General features: G+C 51.9%; 1 protein-coding gene across 2 annotated transcripts; it reads right to left on the bottom strand.

Moving 5' to 3' along the window:
• Window positions 1-299: 299 nt before the first annotated feature.
• On the bottom strand, window positions 300-17,217 carry RAB35 (RAB35, member RAS oncogene family). 2 transcript variants are annotated; one of them, XM_047762742.1, is made up of 6 exons: window positions 17,038-17,212; window positions 11,861-11,911; window positions 8,063-8,186; window positions 3,646-3,770; window positions 3,442-3,566; window positions 300-2,505 (listed from the first exon to the last, which is right to left on the bottom strand). In XM_047762742.1, the coding sequence occupies exons 1-6, from the start codon at window positions 17,087-17,089 to the stop codon at window positions 2,377-2,379; spliced, it is 606 nt and encodes a 201-aa protein (XP_047618698.1). In that variant the 5' UTR covers window positions 17,090-17,212; the 3' UTR covers window positions 300-2,376. The 2 variants fall into 2 exon arrangements, with proteins under 2 accessions (XP_047618698.1, XP_047618699.1); XM_047762743.1 differs by lacking the exon at window positions 3,442-3,566 and having other exon boundaries at window positions 2,399-2,505; window positions 17,038-17,217.
• Window positions 17,218-21,910: the final 4,693 nt, after the last annotated feature.

Raw genomic sequence — 21,910 nt, forward strand, 5'->3', positions numbered from 1 at the left:
AACTTCAAGTCAGAAAGAAATCACTGTAGGCAATGCTTCCGCTGAATCCTCCCAGGTACATGGAGAATAAATGCGGCGCTTCCCCTGGCATCTTACCACGTGTGCTCCCCACCAACGGGGAAGCTCAATCTGGACCCACCTGTCATGGAGAAAACCAACATGGCTTCTGAAAGCATTCCTGTGCCTCAACAGCCACCTGTGCAGGACTCAGACCAGAACAAAGAGCTGGACACAGTGGGTTGGAAGAAGCCAGGCCCACCTAGAGCACAGCTGGAGAGCAAATAGACCCCGGAAGAAAATTTGGCAGCTTGAACCTTTATTTTTAGTATTTTTTTTTAAAAAGCATAATTAGAAACTTTCAATACAGAAATAATCCTACCAAACCATTTAAAAGTTTTGTTGTTCGACAGGAATTTCACATCAGATCCACCAGGATGCTGGTCCAGCCTTGAGTCGTTCCCCCCCACCACCGCCCCCCCTTCATGCGTGTGACACTCAGTGGGACAGGCACACTGTTGTCACCAAATCAGCCCACCATCTGGGTCTGGATGTCTGGTTGCTAGAAGCTTCCAGGACCCCCTCCTCTTATTGCTTGAATTTGCAAGCACTGCCACACTGGTGTCACCTGAAATGCTCACAGTCTAGTTGCAGCTCACCCACGAGCCCCAAGCTCTCCACACCACCCACAGGACCTGTGGTCACCAGGATAGTCCTGAGGATGGAGACTCCCAGCCCCCCAGCCAGATGGGGCTGCCTGCTGTCGCTCCCACAGCACCGTCTTCCCAGGCCCAGAGCTCCTCCACCTCTTCCTGTGGCTCCAAAGTGAAGGCCTGTCACACAGAACCACGGCTTTTGGCAGTTTGGGGAGTGGAAAGACAGGTGAGAAGAAACCCCTAGTTTTTATTGATTAAAAACCCATCAACAATGACATGGAAAATCTACAGTGAGATCCATGATGTGATTGTCCAATCAGGGCTCAGCCTGGAAATTGACTAAGAAAGGAAATCTAGTAAAACACATCATGGTGTTGGAATAAATTATTCCCAAGTTACGTGATCCTTTTAGGGGAAAGGTGAATGAAGTGTGGTCCTGAGGGGGTGAAGGTGACAGTCATCAAGATGACCCTAGTTTTTCCTCCAGGGCACCAGGGTGGGTCAAAGCTGGCTCCCAGCCCTGGCGGCCATTCCTTCCCACCAGCTAAGAAGTCCTCCTGCTGCCTTTCTACTAAAACAGTCCAGTCAGTGATCCAAGGCTGCCTGTGTCCACCTCAGAGACATCGTCCCCAGGGCCCAGCGGCCCCTGGCACTCACTCTCCACACTCAAAGGTGCCTGGTGCTGCACTGGAGACCAGGACTCAGTGGGAGGCCCCTCCTTAACGTCCAGGAAGGCAGAGCTGCTTGGCCAAGAGCCCAGGTCCACAACGACCGGCAGCCATTCACTTTTTCTAAAAACACTGGACCCAAAGTGGGGAGGCCACAACTTTCTGCTTGCTGTGCCAACCAAACCTCAGGAAGAAAAAAAAAAAGTGAGGAACTTAATTCATTTGATTTGGCTTCATTTTTTTCTTTATCTGATAAAATAATGCTCCTAGCCCCACTGCAAGACCATCCCTGCACGAACACACCTCTGCCTTTCTACTGGAACTGAAACAGGTTGGTATATAAGTTAGAAGCCGTGGCTCCCTGGGTTTGTAGCTCAGAGGCGTTTAAAAGGCAGGGCAAGAAGTCTGTGGGCCAGCAGGCAGGAGTGACTCCTGATGGGAACCCCCTGGCCCACCTCAAGGCCAGGTTTCCCCAGCTGCCAGAATGGTGATGGGGAGGGGATGGAGCTGGGATGGCACAGGACCCAGCCAGGGGTGAGCCCCTACATGCCAGGGACAGATGCCGACAGCCTGCAGAGAGAATGAGTCACACGGAGCCCACTCCACCAGCCCAAGTTGGCAAAAGGTGCATCAAGAATGCGATCCTGTCTCCTCAGGAAGCTGCTGGCAGTAAGATGGGGTGGGGAGGGGTGTCGCAGCAGGCTGGCATTAAGGAGGAGGCAAAAGCCAGAGCAGGACGAGGGTGATACGCTGGTTAAAGCAATATACATTATGTACAAACTCCGGTTAATCAGTCCGCTCGGCTGGCAGCGTCCTCGCTGGGCCCAGGCACCTCGGCCGGGGGGCAGGGGCACCAGAAGGGAAGGGCAGGCTGTCCACCTTCTTGGCACTCGAAGGGGGAGGGGAGGAAGTGCCAATGGCGCCTCCCGGTACAAAACGTGGAGAGAATTCTTTAAATAACGGCACAAAACTGAGACTGTCCCCCAGGAGAGGAGCCCCGCGGCCTGGGGCCGGGGGAGTGGCCACAGTGCAGTCTCTGCAGTGGGCTGGGGGCATTAGCAGCAGCGTTTCTTTCGTTTACTGTTCTTTGTGAGCTTCACCACATCGTTCTGTTGCTGCTGCTGCTGTTTTGCTAAGTTGTCTTTCTTTGCTCGGAGGACCAGCTCTGTGATGCAGTTGAACATCTGTGAGGATGAAGGAGGCAGGGCAGGCCTCAGACCAGCGTGGAGACCACCCCCCACAGCCACTTCCCTGGGCCCAGCTTTCTAGTTCTAATCATCAATTGTTTGTATGTGTGCCATCAAACCCTTTCTAGAAGGAGGTGGTGAGTTATAAAGGTCAGCAAGGAACAACATCAAAGACCTCTGAGCTATGTTTTGGGGAGCTCAATCTCTCAGGGATTTTCCAGTCTTTTAAAGGGGAAAGAACTTTCCTTCAGCTAGAATCTTCAGGTAACACAGATAAAGGTGCCCCACTCTGGAAACAGACTAAAAAGCACCCAGAGCCTGCCCACTCCGCGTGCCACCTAGCACCCTCCCTACCCTCCCTGGGCTGCCCCAAGACATCCTTGCGATGCCATCCCCCCATGCTCCTCCACTCCCAGGAAAGGTATCAAGCATGTGACATAATTTGCTTCACTCGCTCCTCACAACCTGTCCACACAGGGAACAAGGAGAGGACACAGGGCCTCACCACAGGCCCCTAAGTGGACAGGCATGTGCTTCCCCAGGAGCCCACAGGGAAGCAGGCTGTCTCTGCAGGAGGCTGAGGCCCCAGGCAAAGCCAGAGAGCAGGAAGAGGTGACCAAAGTGGGGCAGGGAGGGATGGGGCAGCAGGGACTGAGTGGACACCGTGCACAGCTGTGGTGTGGGGCAGGTCTAAGTTCAACTCAGATTCTGATGATTTGGGTGACAGTCCCTAAGCTGGAATCTCCATTTCCCATCTGAATGTGAGACTGCTTTAACTCAGAAGGATTGAGATATGAGGTGACAGCTGTAGAGGGCTTAGCATACACAGCAGGCACTCAATAAATGGCAGTTACCATGATGCTTTCTGTCAGCCCCTCAGATGCCCCGGGCAGGCCCCACTTGCACCCCTGGCCCCTCCGGCACAGGCCTCACCTCTTCCACATTGACATTCTCTTTAGCACTGGTCTCAAACAACTGGATTCCCATTTGCCCGGCGAATTTGTAGGCATCTTCTGTCTCCACCACCTTTCGTTCAGGGTCGTCATTCTTATTCCCCACTTCAAGGCAAAGCAGAGTCAGCCCGACCACGAGGGAACGCCCGCCACCCACCATCCACCCTGCTGGGTCTGGCCTCACCTAGTATCCGGCACACGTCATCACAGTTCTGGTTGATTTCGTGAAGCCACCGCTTGACGTTGACGAACGATTCAGCACTGGTGACGTCATAAACCACAATGACCCCGTGGGTCCCCCGATAATACCTGTAGGGCCAGGGTCTGTGTCACATCTTCAGCCTAAATACGAGAAGCCCCTTCGTAGGACCTGCCTGCCTGCATCTGGACAGCGGCTGGGAAACAGCAAGTGGGCACAAGCCTCCCCACTCCGGGTCTACTCCCCCTCTGGCCTCTGCTGGACATCCTGGGGCCCAGCCTGCAGGAAGAACACTTGGCAGGACTGCTGCTGGCGCTGTCCCCAGACACAGTAGGCCCTATGGTGGCGGTGGTCAACCAGGTTGTTCAGGGGCTTCCAACAGCACGAAGCTTCTTTGAAGTTCTTGTTTTATTTTTAAAATTCAGGCAATGTTTGCATTTGACATAGTATCACTACCACCTTTTTAACATTCAAAAATTGTTTCTGTACTCAAATCTGTCTTAGTAAAATGCCATTCCAAGAAGGCACACCACTCATGAAGCCTACCAAGGTCTGTGTTCACTCCCCTGGGGCAGGTGGACACCTCCCCTCCTGCCACACTGGGGGCAAGGAGGGCAGGGACACTGCCTGGGCATCCGGGCACATCCAAACGGCAGACCCTGGGCCTGAGGTCAGCTGAAAGGTCTGCAAGGCAGGAGGATGTGAACATTCCTCTCCAGACACCACCAACCCCCTCACTCATATGCTTCAGGAGGATGGACAGAGGACATCGACTGGGAGGAAGAGGAGGACCAGGCCTCACACTTCCTGAGGGAGCCTTCACTGACCTGGCAGCCAGGGCCACCCCCTGCCCTGACCCTACGCCATCACCTAGCGCTGCAGACTGTCACTCACCAGGGGCTTCTGAGAAGGGGGGAAGAACCACTGCCTGCAAGAGGTCACTCATGGGGGGGACAGGCTGCTTCCTCCTGGCCCAGCCCCAAGCATCTCCGCCGCTTCTCAGGGCCTGGGCGCTCAGCCTCTCCTGGGGAGCGATTCTGAGATAGCACAGGCTGCGCGAGGATGGAGCCAGCCAGGCTGGCACATGCAGCTCCCTTCTCACCTGCCTTCCCATCAGTACTCTGGCGACTGCACAGTCTAGGCCCAGTCACAGGACAAGGGTCAGCTGAGCTCCATCTCCAAAAGGTTGTGGGACCCTGGGAAGTGACTGCATGTACCTCGTGATGCCTCAACTGTAAAATGAGGGTACCAGTACTAACTTTGGGGTGACCATGAGGACTAAGGAGATAATAATATACATTTTCACAAGGGCCAGCTCTTTATTATCACTGTTGATTTAAGTTCCTTCAGTGACAATCTGGGCTCCTGACACAGAAGAAAACCCAGGGACAGCATAGCGAGGCAGCTTCCCTGAGCTGGCCACCAAGTCAGCAAGCAAGAGCCCAACCTGCCTCCCAACCCCAGCTCTCCACCCTCAGACACCTGCTGGCCCCAGGGGCTCTGTTCTGCCCGCAGCTCTGCCTTCCCAGGACAGTGCCCTGCCTTGGGGACCCTAAGCAATCAAGCCAGCCAGGCCCTGGGCCCTGCCCTCCAGAATGCCAGGTCATCACCTGGTTCCACCTGGTGGACACCCACCTGAGCAGGTGAGGAGAGCATGCTGGCAACCAGGGGACAGAGAAGACTGTCCCCTGCCAGCAAAAGATATGCAACCAGTGGAATGCCTTTCCAGGTTTTCCTTTGCTGAAGACAATCGAAGATGCCAAGAAATGCCTTCAGCCACAGTCCCCACTGCTCCCCAGGAACCTCGCCTTCTCTGGATTTCATCTGGGAGAAAGAACTAGTCAGGGCTCAGAGCCCAGGCGAGAAGGGCACCATGGGCTGCCCATTCCTCTGCCGTCTCAGTCATCACGTCCGTGCCCCACAGCCTCGCTCTATGCCAGAACTTCAGACCCCCTGAACTGTACGACAGACATGAGGGGTACCATGACACCAGTGAGGACATGGGGTCAGTGGAGCAACCTGCTAGCAGTCACAGCTAGGGTCTGAGCCCAGGGCCAGGTACAGAAGGAGCTTCTCTGCCTCTCCCTCCCCCTCACTACCTGACCCCACCCTTCTCTCTCTCTCTCTCTCTCTCTCTCACACACACACACACACACCGCCCCCGCAACCTGCGGCCCAGCCACACTGCTCAGGGTCGGTACACCCAGCTACCACGAGGCAAGCAACGGTAATCGGGGGACAACAGGGTCTTCTCGTCAGACTACCAGGATACAGTTTTAGTTTCTTTTTCAATGCCCTGAATCAGAACAGGCCACACTATTGCACCTGGATTGCCCCATCCTTGAAGGAGAACAAGCTCCTGAACTCTTCACAGACTCCTTCCCCTGGCAGGCAGGACACCAGCGAGCAGAGCCCCCTCCTCAAGCACCCTGGGTTGCCCTTGGGCACAGAAGGAACTGTCCGGAGGATGAAGGCGGCAGTTCAGGCTGTCCCCACCCACCCAGAAAGGAGCTGACCTCAGGACTGTGCTCCTCTGATGAATGGCTCAGGCTCCTGGGCCCCACTGCACTGCCCAAAGCATTTCTTGTGGCCACAGGCCCAGTATTCTCAGCTGCCCTGTACCCACAGGAGGCACTAGAGCATCTGCCTCAGCCCCAGCTCTGGGGAGGGGGCGGGACAGCAGAGAGCAGGGCAGTGACCGGTTAAAGACAGAGCTTTGGCTTAGACGGACCTCAGTTCAACTCCTGACTAACCAGCCAAGCTAGGTCACTTCACCTTCTCTGGGCCTTCAGTTTTCTTGTCTATAAATTGGAGATAATCACGGGACTCTTTCCCAGGATTAAATGAGCAGGTGAAGTCCTTAGCAACAACCCCGGCTGGGAGTAAGGACATCCAGGGTCCCTGCCCAGACTTCCCGACCCTGACAAGAAGTCCTGGGAGGCTTATGCCGCCCAAAGGGCATGACGTCCACCCTACCCCAAGGAGCCTCGACCCCAGCACCCTCCTTAGCCGAGGCCTCAGGAGCAGCTGCCGAGACGCAAGGGGACTAGTAATGGCAGAACTGCACCGGGCAACCCCCAGGACAGGGGGTCTCAGTGAGTCACAGACCATGGCACATGTGCTCACCACAGGGCCAGCCCAGTGACAGGCATCTCCTGCTTCAGGGCTGCTCAGGCTCTGGCCCCTTGAACCCCCTTACCAGGGCCACCCCCCCACCCCCCACCTATCACCCCTCCCCACCCAGCCAGCACCCCTGGAGTCCCCGCACACTCCCAGCCACCACGAGGACTCTTCACCCCTCACACTTTCCACCCCCAGAGATCCCCAGATGGGCAGCCAGCCTGGTGTCTGGCCATTTCCACACAGCAGGGAGTAGAGGGGTCTCTGGCAGGCACTTCCTCACACCCTCCTAAGAGATCCACTCACACAGGCTGCTGGCAGCGGTAAAGGAGAGACTGACGGAAGAAGCAACTACTCCAGGCCAGGCACCGGCTCCTACTCTGCATACTCCCAGGTGCAGAGCCAGGCACTGCCCCTCGCAGGGAGCAGGACCCCTAGTGGAAGCTCCCTCATCTGTAAAATGGGATGATGCAAGCACCATCCGTGTGAAGCCCAAGCAATGGGAGTCGGCATTAAATCAAAATCCAAAGACAAGCCCTCTGGGAAACTGAAGCACAGAGAGTTTAGGCACCTTGCCCAAGGTTACCAGCAGAGCAGAAATGTAAAATCCAAACTATATGCCTTCAAAGCCCTGCTTTTTCCTGGAAGCTGTTCCATTAACAGCCTGAGAACCAGCAGGCCCTCCACAGAATCCCTGCTGTCTGGAGCTCTAACTGGGTTTTCCTCCTGTTTACAGCTAAGAACCACAAAGGTTCTGCAGCAGCAAAGGAGGGCAACCCTCAGGGTGGGCCAGCTTCCCAGTAAACAGCTTTGGAAGGCAGCCTAGTGGCCTCCTACCTCCCAGTGCTGCTTCCAGGCCCCTCATCAGAGAGAAGTCAGGATGGAGTATGGCCAACCCCAGCTGTCACAGCTGACACCTAACAAGAGTAACTGTCATTGCCTAAGTGACTACCTGTTGAAGCCAACATCACCGTTACTCCATCTTACAGACAACGGAACCCAAGGCCAGAGGGTTGGCTGACTGACGCGCGCTGTCCTGCCAGCTCCAGAGCCAAGTGTTCAGCCACTGCCCACTGAGGGCAGGGCCACACCAAGGGCCCTCCTCCTCCTCTCGCTTCTTCAGGAGAAGGAAGGGCTCCACTCGACACCACCCGCTGCTGCCAGCAAGGGGCTCGCCTCCCCACAGCCTTGGGGGCCTGCCCCAGGGACATTTCTACCTCGACTCAGCATTAGGGGCTCAACTGTGTCTAAATGTCAGCGGTGAGGTGCTGGCCTGACTCACGTGGAGGTGATGGTGCGGAAGCGCTCCTGCCCAGCCGTGTCCCAGATCTGCAGCTTCACTTTCTCCCCGTTGATCTCTACGGTCCGAATCTTGAAATCCACGCCAATCGTGGTGATGTAACTGCCTGCACACACAAGCATGTTAGCAAGGCCACGGCTGCCCTGGTCAGACCCGCCCCACGCACTCCTTGTGCCTGGAGGACACAGCCCTGAACAAAAAAGACAAGGTTCCTGCCCCAAGGAGCCCTCAGTGGAGGTGAGGACAAAAGACAGGATACAATGAAACAAAGCGATAAAGACAATGTCTAGAGCAATGAGTGCCATGAGGGAAATAAAACAGGATGTGACAGGGGGAGGAGACACGCTCCTTTACTAGAGTGGCCAGGGCATGGACCTGTTGGCTGCGGCCAACAGGGGAGATGATGATGCTCTCGGAGTTTCTCTTTTCTAGTCTATTCCAAACATTTTAAGTGACCTACAAAAGTAACTTCCTAAAATACAAGTCATGACCTGGACAGAAAAGAGAGCAGCAAAAATAGCAATGGGGTGTGTGTGTGGGTGGGGGTGTGTGTGGGGGTGTGTGTGTGTAGGGGTGTCATGTGAGGTCAAGCACCAAAAGGAAGTAGGTGGGGAGTAGAGGGCAAAGCCAGATCTTGAGGTTTTCGTACCATTTTCAAGAGCTTGTACTATCTCTTATGTGTGACAAGGAGGCATTGAAGGGTTTTAATCTGAGCCTGAGCTGCACTGTAAATAGCTCTCTTGGGACATCTGCATGAAAGATGGGAGTTGAAGAGAATTTCTAGCGACAAAACAGTCCTGTCCAGGCTTACAGAGGCCCAAATACTAAGAAGAAAGAGCACATGTTCTCACCCCATGTGGAGCTTACAGTGACCCAGTGCCACCAAGACACACTCACATCTGACTATATGAAGTGTGGAAAGTAGATGGGGGAGGGTCAAAGTTCAAAGTAGGGTGGGGATCAAGGAAGGCTCGGGGTAGAAGTCACATTTGGGCTGGCCTGAAAGAACAGGTATGATTTCAAAAGTTGCAATTAGGTGGGGAAAGATCCCACCCAGAGGCAAAAAGCTGAGGCAGAAGCACAGACAGAGAAAACATTCAGAGAACAAGACGGCATCTGGCTCTCCACAGGGACTGGATGACACCAAGGAGATGGGCCCGGGACCTAGTGCTGATGGCTGAATGAGTGAGCTGGTGAAAACACAAAAGAACCAACAAAAGGCATGAGAAAGGAAGTTGGAAAGGTGAGCTGAAGATCATCAAGACCAGTGGCTTTCAAGAGGGGATGGCCGAGTGCCCCCAGAGGACCCTGGGCAATGTCTGGAGATATTTTTGGAGATATTTTTGGATGTCACAACTAGGCTGGGGGGAAGGCTGCTGGCCTCTGGTGGGTGGAGCCCAGGGATGCTGCTCAACATCCTTCAATGCACAGAACATCCCCCCCCCCCAAGCAAAGAATTACAAGGCCCAGGGTGTCAATGATGCTAAAGCAGAAACCTTGCTAGAGGCTCTGCTCATATGAGAGAGCACTGCTGAGGTTTTTAAACAGAGGAGACCCTGCCAGAGACCTGTATTAACAAGGTGAATTCAACAGTCTGGTATGGGATGGGCAGGAGCTGCTGTAGTACTTCAGGCTAGAACCAGCCATGGTCTAAACTAAGATACTGGTAGAAATGGAAAGCAGGGGAGAGAGTGCAAAAGAAAACCCTCCAGGAGCTGAGAGCTGACAGGAGGGGGAGTCAGAGGGACATAATGAGGAAGAGAAATGTTTCTCAGCACAGTGAAAAGTGCCCATTAGTCACCATTCTTGAACCACTGACAAATCACTGGTGTTTACTGAGAGGTTACTTAGTCCCAGGCAATCCTCACAATAACTCTGAGTAGGATTGTGGGGGTGATAATCAATCCCACTTTACAGATGAGGGGAGACTCAGTCATACTCATGGTCACAGAGAAGACAACTCTTTCCAACATCACACCACCAGGGGTGTTGCAGGGCCACTGTGAAGAGAAACCCACCTCTCCCCCAGGAGAGAGGCGTCTGCCAGGTAATCGGTCACTTCCTGACTGAAGCGCACCCTTCAACCGCATCGCAGGGAATCCAACAGGCAGTCACACCCAGTCTTCGATCACAAAGGCCAGGCCAACCTGAAGTACTGATGTACTCAACCAACACAAACGTGTCCAACTTCACCAGTCAGCAGGGAAACACAAGATTAAATGAGACAGCACTTTATACCCATCAGCTGAGCAAAAATGAAGACCCTTAAGACCCAGCAGCCATCAGTGTTGACAAGGCACTCTTCTGTCCCTTTCAGTGGGAGTGTCCTTTCACATCTTCTGTGAAAGGTGACTTGGCAGTACCTGTGAAAGTTTTTTGTTTCTTTTTTTTTTTTTTTTCATTTTAGGGGTGCACCTGAGACACATGGAAGTTCATAGGCTAGGGTTCAAATCAGAGCTACAGCTGCTGGCCCACGCCACAACCACAGCAACACAGGACCCAATCCATGTCTGCAACCTACACCACAGTTCATGGCAATCCTGGATCCTCAACCCACTGAACGAGGCCAGGGATCAAACCCAAATCCTCAAGGATACTAGTTGGAATTGTTACCACTGAGCCACGACGGGAACTCTGTGAAAGCTTTAAACATACATACCCCCAACCTAGCATTTCCACTTCTTATACTGTAAACAAGAGTAAACACAGAGTGTGTTCCAAGAAAGGCAGCATCATTTAAAATAAAGGCAACCAGAAAGTACACACGGATCGAGAACAACACTGCTAATGGACCTCATGCATCCCTGCACAGCCCAGGAAGTTGCACAGCCATTCAAAAGAACCACAGGTCTTCACAGGGACATAGAAGGATGATCCCTGATGTGCTGAGGGGGAGGCAAGGGGCCGACCTGCCACACGTGGAGTTTGACTGAGAGACAAGGCTACCAGGACACCCAAGAGGGTGAGGAAGGGACAGCTTTCCTTTTTCACCTGAGTTTTCTTGTTTGAAACTTTATATAGGTATGTCCTAACCTGTAGTTTTTTCCATCTTTTTAAAATGTTGAGAGAGACACAAAGAAGACCCTGAGTAGTAAAAGGATGGGCCTGCAAAAGGATTTTTTTTTAATGGCCGTATCCACAGCATATGGGAGTTCCTGGGCCAGGAAGTGAATCTGTGCCACAGCTGTGACCTACGGCACAGCTGCAGCAACATCAGATCCTTAACCTACTGCACTGAGCTGGGGATCAAACCCATATCTCCACAGTGACCTAAGCCGCTGCAGTCAGATTATTAACCCACTGTACCACAGCGGGAACTCCCAAAAGGATTTTTTGAACTAGATAAAGACAGACCATAGGTGCCAAGGGGAAGGAGTAGGGGAGAGAAGGACTGGGAGTCTGGCATTAGCAAAGGCAAACTAGTATATATCGAATGGATAACAAGGTCCAACTGTATAGCACAGGGAACTATATTTAATATCCTATGATAATCATAATGGAAATGAGTATGAAAAAGAGTGTATACAGATATATAACTGAGTCACTTTGCTGCACAGCAGAAATTAAAACATTATATAAATCAATCATATACTTCAATAAAATTTTTTTAAAAGAGAGGGAGCAACCACAGAGACCTAACCTATGCCCTGTCCTCCTCCTTCCCAGTCTGCCAATCAGAATGAGGATGTTTCTGATCCAGTCAGAAGCCAGGGCCTTCTGGCACCAGAGGAAAGGATTTCAAATTCAAAACACCCAGCAGCCCCCCAGGGGCACACTCACCTGAGAAAGTGTTGTCTGCAAATCGTAAGAGTAAACTGCTCTTGCCCACACCTGCAGGGGAGAAAGCAGGAGATGAGAGGAGCCTGGGTCCCCACTCCAACCCTGATCCCTCTTCAGGGAGATGGCCAAGGCCTAACTCTTCAGAAGAGCAGTTAGCACTCATCTCCCTCCCCAACCAGCCACCACCAAGACATCTCTCCCCTCAATCTCTGACCTTTTTCACCATCTCAGTGTAAGACAGGTTGCCCCCAAGTCCCCCAGGAGGAGAAGAGAAATGGACCCATGCTGAGGGCCAGCAACCCTGAAGAAGGGACCCGACGATGGAATTAAGCAGGGGAAGGCCAAGTGATACTGGTCCCAAGGAGTGTCAGGAATGTGGTCCCTAGAAAACACACACACATGTGTGGAGCTTCAGTTTGTGAGCAGTGAGAGACCAGGGGCTGCTCAGCTGGGAAGAACCCAGGAGACCATAGGCGCTATTCTGCAGGCAAGGAAAGTAAGGCCCAAATAACATGAGCTGACTGTTGGCCAGCTTTCCTGGGCTGATGCCATTGGTGGCTGCATGGGTGGGGAGGGGGTGTTCACCCAGGACCCCTCAGCCAGACAGCTCACTGTGCTCAGACCACTTCACTCACCACAGCGTCTCCTATTCCAAGAACAGGCAGAATCCTCATAAAGCTGGCTTCCCTTCAGCACAGCAGCTTTAGCCTTCCGGGCACCTGTCCTATGTCCTGCGTCCTCCTGTCCCTACTACCCCCAAGGCCAGTTGGGTCAACTGAGCACAGAGGGAAAGCACTAGCACACACAGCACTGTGTATGGCCACGCTTTGATGCTCCTGCAACTCCAACTGCACCTCTTAGATGGGGCACCTGAGGCTCCAAGAAGCTGCACTGGTCTAGGGGCCTTGGTGGGGCCGCGCAGCTGGATCTGAATTCAGGGCTATCCACCCCAGAGCGCCAAGGCTCTTGCCAATACATGCTGCTAGGGGGACCTTCTTTTGTCTCCTTCAAAAAGTGGAATAAAAAGACCCCAAAGTGGCTTTTATGTCACCCTCCTGTCTGATTTTGAGCAGCAGTGCTATCAAAGCTAGACGCGAGGAGACCCTAACCCAGGGTCTCGGACCCACCGCTACCCCCCAAGATTCAAGTGAATTTTGAGTATCCATACATGGGATGGGGAGGAACCCTCAAGTTAACCTGCTCCTCAGAAGGCGCTGCTCCAGGCGCCCAGAGATGCCCCACAGAATTTGTCTTATGGAGGGAACCTAGTTTGAAGACAGGCTGGGTGCAGCTCTGAGCTGACAGGTGCTGCAGCCCCATCCCTGCCTTGCAGCCCCTGCTGCTCGGGCCACTTCCTCGTTGCGGCCTCTGCGAGACTTCCTGCCGCCCAAGAAGAGCCGCGGTCCTGCGCTGGTCCCTGGTGGCGCTCTGCCCAACACCGACACCCCATTGCCCCGCCAGCTCCTTGCTTCCTCCCAGAGCCTCTTGGGTCCGCTTACTCAGCAAAAATTTTGTGTCTGGCCCACTAAGCTGTGAGTTCCTCTAGGAAGGAGATCCTGCTTCACCCACCCTGCACGTTCACAGTGCTGGAAGCCGGGCCCAGCACTTAGTAGGCACCAGCAAAACACTGTTTGGTGAACTCATGACTAAGCCAGTGCCAAGTGCAGATGGCCATGCTACCTAACACCACTGCTGCAGGGGCAACAGGAGCCCAAGCTGTGGTGTTCAAACTTGGAGGGGAAGTTGGGGGCGGCAGCAGAATCCTTTTTTTTAAAGGTAAACTGTATCCAACTCCCGAATGTCTGGCGAGGGGAGGAGGGCACTCTCTGCATGAACCAGAGAAGCAACAGTGCCCAGATAGCTCGGCCTCTCTGAGGTCCCTCCATTCACCCCAAGCTCCTCTGCAGAGCTGCCCAAAACCACTACAGTCCTGTCAAGTGCTGCTTCAGGCCTGACACCCGCCTCCAGCCTCACTCTTCCCTCTGAAAGGAAGGGAAACCCAGCCCAAGACACACCATCTCCTAAATATCCCTAAAGAGGCGTCCCTGGGACCATCCACCCCACAGCACCCGCCTAAGCAAGTGATAGGTACCGCCAATGCCTTCACCACAGCCGAAATCAGCAGCTGCTCAAGGGTCATTTCCAGCATGAAACCCAACCAGTCCAGCCCCATCATCCTCTTCCCTGCAGGGAGCACAGGTCCCAGCCCCCAATGCCGCTTGGGAGTCAGGAGACATAGATTTATTTTGCAATAAAACCTTACCCACCACTCTCAGTCACCACCACTCCCCCTACACCAAGCTCCCTGCTCTCCCCTGCTTTCTGCCTCTTAGCCTACACAGATGCTCTGGTCCTCAAAAAGCCTCCACAGAAGTCCCCGCTCTCGGCTGTGTTCCTCCCTTGCGCTCTAGTTCCCTCACTCCTCTTTGCTTCAGTTATACGACTGTTGAAGACCCTTAGACTTTTGAGTAAAGTGTTTTCCATTTTAATCCTGGCTCAGCAACTAATTCACTGTATGACCTCAGACAAGTCACTCCCCTCTCTGAGCCTCAGTTCACTCATCTGTAAAGTTAAAGGCTTTAACTAGATCTCTGATGGCCACTGCAGCCTCCAGGTTCTAAAAATGAGGATGGCTGGCCCCATGGATCAGATGAAATGCTGTTACAAATCAAAGCCAACACCAGGAAAGTATAAGATAAAGTATGTAATCTTAGGCACAAAGAAGAGCTGCAAAAGCTGAGAGAGTGTATTCCAGAAGCATGTACAATGTGGCAGAGTGGGAAGAAGAGCTCTAGACTTATAAATAAAGAAACTAACATCCATTGAAGGCCTACTGTTTGCCAGGCCTGACACCAGCTGCTCACAAAGCATTGATGTACATTAACTCCTGGCTTTGCCTCTGATGAGCCGTGTGACTTGGGGCAAGTCATTCAGCTCCTCTGAGCCTTAGTTTCCTTATTTGACAAACCACACAGGCAACAGGTGAGAACCAGATGAGAGAGTGTCTGTGGAATCATTTGAAAAAACTTAAGAAATCACCACATAAAAGGCCAGGTTCAGGGCAGGGCGTGATGTTAGTCTCCTTGCTCAGTTGCCAAAGCACAGTTTGAACTTCCATGGCTACCACCTCCCAGCTTCAAAAGCACTGGGCTTTGAGTATCAGCTGTCAAGAGAAATTAAACTGCAAAGGATCCATCTCCTCTACACAATGCAGTCCTATATGCTCAGGCTGAACCAGGAACCAGATCACATAAATCTTGACCCACTGAGTCTTCTTCCACACATGACTTCTGAGTGAAAAATCAATACACCATGCAAAACGTACAGCGAGATAGGTGGCCAAAATCATCTCCTGGGTTTCTTGGGGGAGAAAAGCCAAAAAGTTGCATCTTCTTGCTGAGCTATCCATTTCTGAATATCAACACACAGGCCTCAGATGTCTTGTAGAAGGATAAGGACCTGACTATGGTGGGCTGACTTTAACTCCAAAAGGACAGAAATCACCCTGTGCCAGCCCCTAAGAACCAAGGTGAGGGCTGAAATCAAATCCTGAAAGGCATAAGCCTCAGGACCCCATGAAACACCATAGGCCTTCTCCAAAAGCAAGGCTACAGCTTCTCTAGTTTTCTTTCATTCAAACCACTCCACCTTCCTAACTCCTCTGTCAGCCACAGCTACTCTTCATCTCCCTAGTTAGCCCCTAACTTTTCTCCCTTCCACCAGCAATCACAGAAACCTCAGATACCCTTCACCTTATCCAAACCATCAGCACCGTCCCAATCCAGCTCCACAACAAGACCAAAACCCACCCACTTTCCTGGCCCAGCTATGACACTGTCACAACACTGCCACATCAGTTACTGACAACACCTTTGATTTCCCCTCTTTCCTTAATAATCCGTGAGCTCCACCACCAACCTGGCCTCTGCCTCCAGTCACATGACCTCGATGCCCACATTCAACTCAAGTCTGGTCTATAAACTTGGCACTTTCCCAAGCCTCCTTCCCCATCATAAAGTCCCAGGACCTCAGCTATGCTCCCATAAACCTCCTGGGGCCTGCTTCCCTGACCTCTTGGTCACCCCTTTAATAAACCTGCTTACCTGCCGCACTCCAAACACCTCTAAAAACCCTCCACCCTTTCCCAGAAACCAGACTAGCTTTTCCGAGGGTACTTGATATTCATTCATTCATTCATTCGACAAACATATATTAGGCACCTACTGGGTGCCAGGCACTGCACTAGCCACTGGAGAGGGAGCACTGCCCCAAGCTAAGAGCTCTCTAGGAGTGTATAAACGGTCAAAGCACTTTTGTAATGTTGGCAGACCCACCTCCAATATCTGTCTAGCATCTAGTGTACAATACGTAACATTAAACATACTAAGAACTCACTATGTGTCAGACACTTTTCCCAACATAGTGTGTGCAATATCTCACTGAATACTCAATCAGCTCAGTGAGGCAGATCGTACTACTATTTCATTTTTACAGATGAGGAAACGGAAGCATACAGAGATAATAATTCAGCAGGAATGTGCCAGTCCTTGAGTGAAGTGCTTTACCTGTCTTACTTCATTTAAACCTCACAGGAATCTCATGAGGAAGGTTCTGGGAATATCCCCATTTTACAGAGGATGAAACTGAAGCTTCCAAAGGCTACTGATAACCACATCGATTGCTAACATCTACCTAGAGCTAGTTCACTCCGCCAGGTCGAGTGTTAAGCACTTTTCCAGCTTTATCTCATCCAATACTCACACCACTCTACGAGGCAAGTCCCCACTTCTCAGATGAGGAAACTGAGGCTCGGAAAGGCGAAACAATTCGCCCAAGGTCAGAATGAGGAAGCTAGTAGTCCCGGGACTCGAACCTGGGTCCCTCCAACTCCAGACACCGCGCGACTTGACCAAGGTCACACGTGAGGCAGGGGCCGGCGCGACCAGTGGACCGGGAGCCCAGCCCCGAGCCCCGCGCACCCGGCCCCTCGGATTCGTATCCCCGCGCCCCAGCCTCACCTCGGAGCCGCCCCGAGCCCCTCCGCGCGCCCCTGCGGCCGCCGGCTGCCCCACCCGCCCCGCGCGGGCCGGCACCTCCCCGCCTGTCTGCCCGCCCCGAGGCCCCTGCGGGCCGCGCCCGGCAGGGCCCACGCCGCCTCCGGCCGCCGCGGCCCTTACCGCTGTCGCCGATGATGAGCAGCTTGAAGAGGTGGTCGTAGTCCCGGGCCATGGCGGGCGGGGGAGGCGCGCGCGGGCGGGCGGGGTCGGTGCTGGCCTCGCGATCCGCAGCTCCCTCCGGGCTGCTCCGGCAGCGGCGGATCCACTTCCCGAACAAACAGCCGGAACTGACAGAAACACCTCCCTCCGCTCCCCCTCCTCCTCCTCCTCCTCTTCAGCAGCCGCCGCCGCTGCCACCGCCTCCCTCCTTCCCGCCCCGCCCCGCCACTGCGCAGGCGCAGCGCCTGGCCCCGCCTCTGCGCAGCCGCGGCCGCAGCCAGCCGCGCCCTCTCCGTGCTCACGCACTGCGCGTGCGCCCAGGCAGAGTCCCGCGGGCGAGGGCTGGCCTTTCCTGCGTCTTTTCGCCGATCACAGCCGCCGCCGCCCGCAGCCCGCAGCCCGCGGCCTGGAGGGTTCGGAGAGCAGAGCTGCGGTGGAGCCCTAATTGGAAGAAGCCTACAATGAGGAAGAAGTCCGGCCGTGGCCCGGAAAAGACCCGCTCCTTCATCTTCAAGACCCGCAAGCGCTGCGGAGAGGAAAAGACTGGCAGTGACCGCTGGGGCGGGGCTTACGCCGAGCTCCCGGTTTCTCGGGACTGGGGACTCTGACACTCCGCCCCCTTCTGCGTGGACGCCGCCTCCGGGGTGCTAGCTCCGGCCCCCTACCGTCTCCCGAGCCTATGGACAGGACGCCGAGGCGGCTGGAGGCTGCGGAGTGTACAGGACCGGAGTCGCCCGCTGGGGAGTAACGTGTTAGGTGTATGGCTTTGACGTCAGCGCTGGGGAGAAGTCCCATCCTAGCCCAGAGACCTCTTGGAGCTTGAGTTGCCTTGTTGATAAAACGGGGTGGGTGGTACCAGATTCAGGGTCCTGTCCAACATGACGTTGAGCCTGGGAGGTGACGAACCCCGCAGATCGACAGCAGCAGCTCCTGCAGCTTCAATTTCACAGATATGCCACTGGGTTGCAGAAGTTAAGCGGTATTCGGTTTATCATCAGCCCCAGTTTTTTTCCGGTTGTAGAGTAAGTTCCCACCTGCACTAAAAGTAGAATGCGCCTCTTGCCATCCTCGTTTACAGAATTGAAGAGAAAAAAATTTAAGTTACAAGTTCTGTATGTCCCTCTCACTTTCTAGTGAAGTACCTTTTATATATTTCTACTTGCTTTCTCAAACTTCCTTTTACCTTGACTTTATACAAAGTAATTCTCTTGGTTTTTAAATATATTCAGAAGGTTACCAAAAAGTACAAATTACTGCTTTTCCCTCAGACCCATTCCTCACAGGTAAACAAACCCTGTTAATAAATTTCTTAAAAGTTAAATGTTTTAAGTTTAACAAATATTTGTTGAATGAATAAATGTCCTTCAATTAATTTCCTTTGCCTGTGCATAACTTAAGTTGCTTTTTCTCTTTAACAACATACTTGGGCCTTCTGTCATCACAGCTGCATGGGTATGACACTCCATCATATATATATGGTGATACTGGAGTTTCCATTGTGTCAGTGGTAACAAACCCAACTAGTATCCATGAGGAAGAGGGTTCGATCCCTGGCCTTGCTCAGTGGGTTAATGATCCGGTGTTGCGGTGAGCTGTGGTGTAGGACTCAGCTTGGATCTGATGTTGCTGTGGCTGTGGTTTTGCCAGACAGCCAAAGCTCCGATTTGATCCCTAGCCTGGGAACCTCCATATGCTGCTGCGGATGCAGCCCTCAAATAAAAAGACAAAAAATGTGTGTGTGTGTGCGTGCGCGTGCGTGTGTGGTGGTACTATTGAACTACTCCTGCTGTTGATAGGCGTTCATGTTACAATTTCTTGTTGTCATAAGAGAAGATCCTTGAACAATATATGGAGTGTCTGACTCAAGTTTTGAGTTGTTTTTCCAGGAACTGAGATGGCAGAAGAACAGGGACTTGGGATCTGAAGATACCAGCTGGGAGGGCAGCTCATATAACCACTGACAAAAATGGTCCTTCTTTGCTGGGAAAGGTTAGTGGGATCCCCTGTTGATCCAACAGTTTTAAGAAATAAAGGGAAGAAAGAAGCCTCAGAGTGTTCCCCCAGGCAAGCATGCTCCATCCTACAGTGAGGCAGGAAGTCACTCTAGATCATCTCCTCAACCTGCTCTGGAGTCAGAGAGACTTTGCTTTAAATGCTAGCTTTGAAATCCTGGCTCCATCCCTTAAAAGCTTGGAGATTTTGGAAAAGTCACATCATAATGTCTCAGAGCCCCCAGTTTCCTCAGAAGAGTTGTGAGAATTAGAGATATGTCTGCAAATTACCCGGCATAGGCATCTGATAAATTGTAACCAATGCTGTTAAGCCAAGGTCATCTTGCACTGACTCATTCATGCTTTCTGCCATTTCCTGCTGCAGACTCCAGCACACATGCCCAGGGCAGCCTCATGATATCATGCCTACAGGATACTTTTGAGAAGAAGAACAGAACTGGGCATTTTACTTTTGTTTGTTTTTTTAGGGCCACACCTGTGGCATATGGAGGTTCCCAGGCTAGGGGTCTAATCGGAGCTATAGCTGCTGCCTACTACACAGCCACAACAAAGCCAGATCCAAGCCCAGTTTGCAACCTACACCACAGCTCATGGCAATGCCAGATCCTTAACCCACTGAGCGAAGCCAGGGATTGAACCCACAACCTCATGGTTCCTAGTTGGATTCGTTTCCGCTGTGCCATGATGGGAACTCCAGAACTGGCCATTTTGAAAATAAGACTCCTGACCTGCCTTCATGTGCTGCCTGGAAAGCAATAGGCATTAATTCCACCATTTATTCAGGAGCCATTTAATGAGTGCTCACTTTTTATTATGTGCCACAGACTGTAGGATAGAGCCTTTCCTATCAAGGAGCTTTCAGTCTCATCAGAGACAAGACACACTTATGAGGAGTAAAAAATATAAGACGATATAAGAGATTAAATAGCTGTCAAATAAGCAGCCTAGTTTTCAGAGGAGAGCTATCACTTTTAGCCAAAATGACGGGGGAAGGAGTTCATGATGGAGTTGGAATTTAGAGTGCCTTGAATGGCGGGTGTATTTGGACAGCCGCTGTCACAGCCTGTGAAAATCATCCATTTAGCTTTGAGGGAGAATTCCCTGCAGGCTAGGATGTGTGCCTGACTCCCAAAAATGAAACTCTGAACACATTTTCCTATAGAAACATTGCATTATCTAAGCTATAATACAATGACTGGAGCTGTTGTAGCAGGTAGGTAGATATATATATATATAAAGTCCACATAGAGAGATAGACATAAACTTTTGTGACTTGAGGTAAGTAGCAGTGTGTACCACTGATGGGAAACTTTGTTCCACTGTTAAGAATAGCTAGTTTACAGATGAGTTTCGCAAGACCACCTGTTTATACATTAGAAGCTATAGTCGGGGAGTTCCTGCAGTAGAGCAGTGGATTAAGAATCCAGTGTTGTCTCTATGACAGCTTGGGTCATTGCTGAAGCACAGGTTCGAGCCCTGGCCTGGGAACTTCCCATATGCCTCGGATGTGGCCAAAAATAAAATAAGTGGGTCCCAGATATCACATGGGATGAACTAGAGAGAGAGAGGGAGGGAAGAAGGAAGGAAGAAACTATAATGGGGAGGCATTGAAAGTTCCTGAGCAGAGAAGAAATATCAAAATATTTGGGGAAAGTTATCTGGAACAAGCTTGCAGGGTGGATTTCAACTGCAGAGCTTTAAAGATTACTGCCAAGGCCCAGATGTGAGGTGGCAGCAGGAAGGGACAGATGCAAAAGACAGTATGCAAACAATATCTACCAAATTAGCATTCTTTAAAAAAAAAAAACATTAATTTACCTGATGACTGTATTCGCTTGCTAATTCAATAAGTATGTTTTTGCCTACTAGGTGCCAAGCACTGGGGATATCACATTGACAAAACAAAGCCCCACCCTCAGGGAGCCTACCATACAGTTGGGAAAGTGAGTAACTTGTTACTTACACAAGCATTTGAGGGCTTACTGTGTGCCAGGCACTGATGGAGGAGCCAGAGATAAAGCAGTAAATAAAACTAAAATCCCTCCTTCTGGGAGTTCCCCTTGTGGTGCAGCAGAAACAAATCTGACTAGTATCCATGAAGATATGGGTTCAAACCCTGGTCTCACTCAGTGGGTCAAGGATCCGGCCTTGCAGTGAGCTGTAGTGTAGTAGGTCGCAGGCGCAGCTTGGATCTGGTGTGGCTGTGGCTGTGGTGTAGGCCGGCAGTTGAGCTCCAATTTGACCCCCAGCCTGGGAACATCCATATGCCAAGGGTGTAGCCCTAAAAAGCAAAAAAAAATTAAAATTAAAAAAAAAATCCCTGCTTCTGTGGAGCTTATATTCTGATAGAGAATGCAAATAAATATATGTTAAAAGGAAAAACCAAGGAGAGTATGTGGGACAGGGGTGTACAGTGGTTTGCCAAACAGACAGTGATGCCCTGGAGGTAGCAGGTATATACTGTTCATTCAGTAAGTTTGGTTGTAAGTGAAGAGAAATGGAGTAGTTGGTGAGAACAGTGGGGTGAATGAAGTATCCTTCAGGACTGCATAGGTAGATGTTTATCAGCCATTGAATAGTAAGGATGGAAAGAAGATGGGTTAAGAGCACTTTAAAAATCTTTAGGAGTTCCCGTTGTGGCGCAGTGGAAATGAATCCAACTAGGATCCACAAGGTTGCAGGTTTGATCCCTGGCCTCTCTCAGTGGGTTAAGGATCCAGCATGGCCATGAGCTGCGCAAGTGGGGCCCTAAAAAGTAAAAAAAAAAAAAAAAAAAATCTTTAGCAAAGAGGAAAGTTGGGAAGTGTGGTGTCACTAATGCA

The sequence above is a fragment of the Phacochoerus africanus genome, chromosome 15 (genome assembly GCF_016906955.1).
Source record: "Phacochoerus africanus isolate WHEZ1 chromosome 15, ROS_Pafr_v1, whole genome shotgun sequence".
NCBI classification, from domain to species: Eukaryota; Metazoa; Chordata; class Mammalia; order Artiodactyla; family Suidae; genus Phacochoerus; species Phacochoerus africanus.

What these genes read in the sequence shown, in the direction of transcription:
- RAB35 (XM_047762742.1), bottom strand. Translation starts at nt 17,089, where the DNA reads ATGGCCCGGGACTACGACCACCTCTTCAAGCTGCTCATCATCGGCGAC. An exon ending in TTCCGCACCATCACCTCCAC is followed by an intron (nt 3,771 to 8,062) that starts GTGAGTCAGGCC and finishes CTGGCCCTACAG; the next exon opens with GTATTATCGGGGGACCCACG. An exon ending in AGAATGTCAATGTGGAAGAG is followed by an intron (nt 2,506 to 3,441) that starts GTGAGGCCTGTG and finishes TCATCCTCACAG; the next exon opens with ATGTTCAACTGCATCACAGA.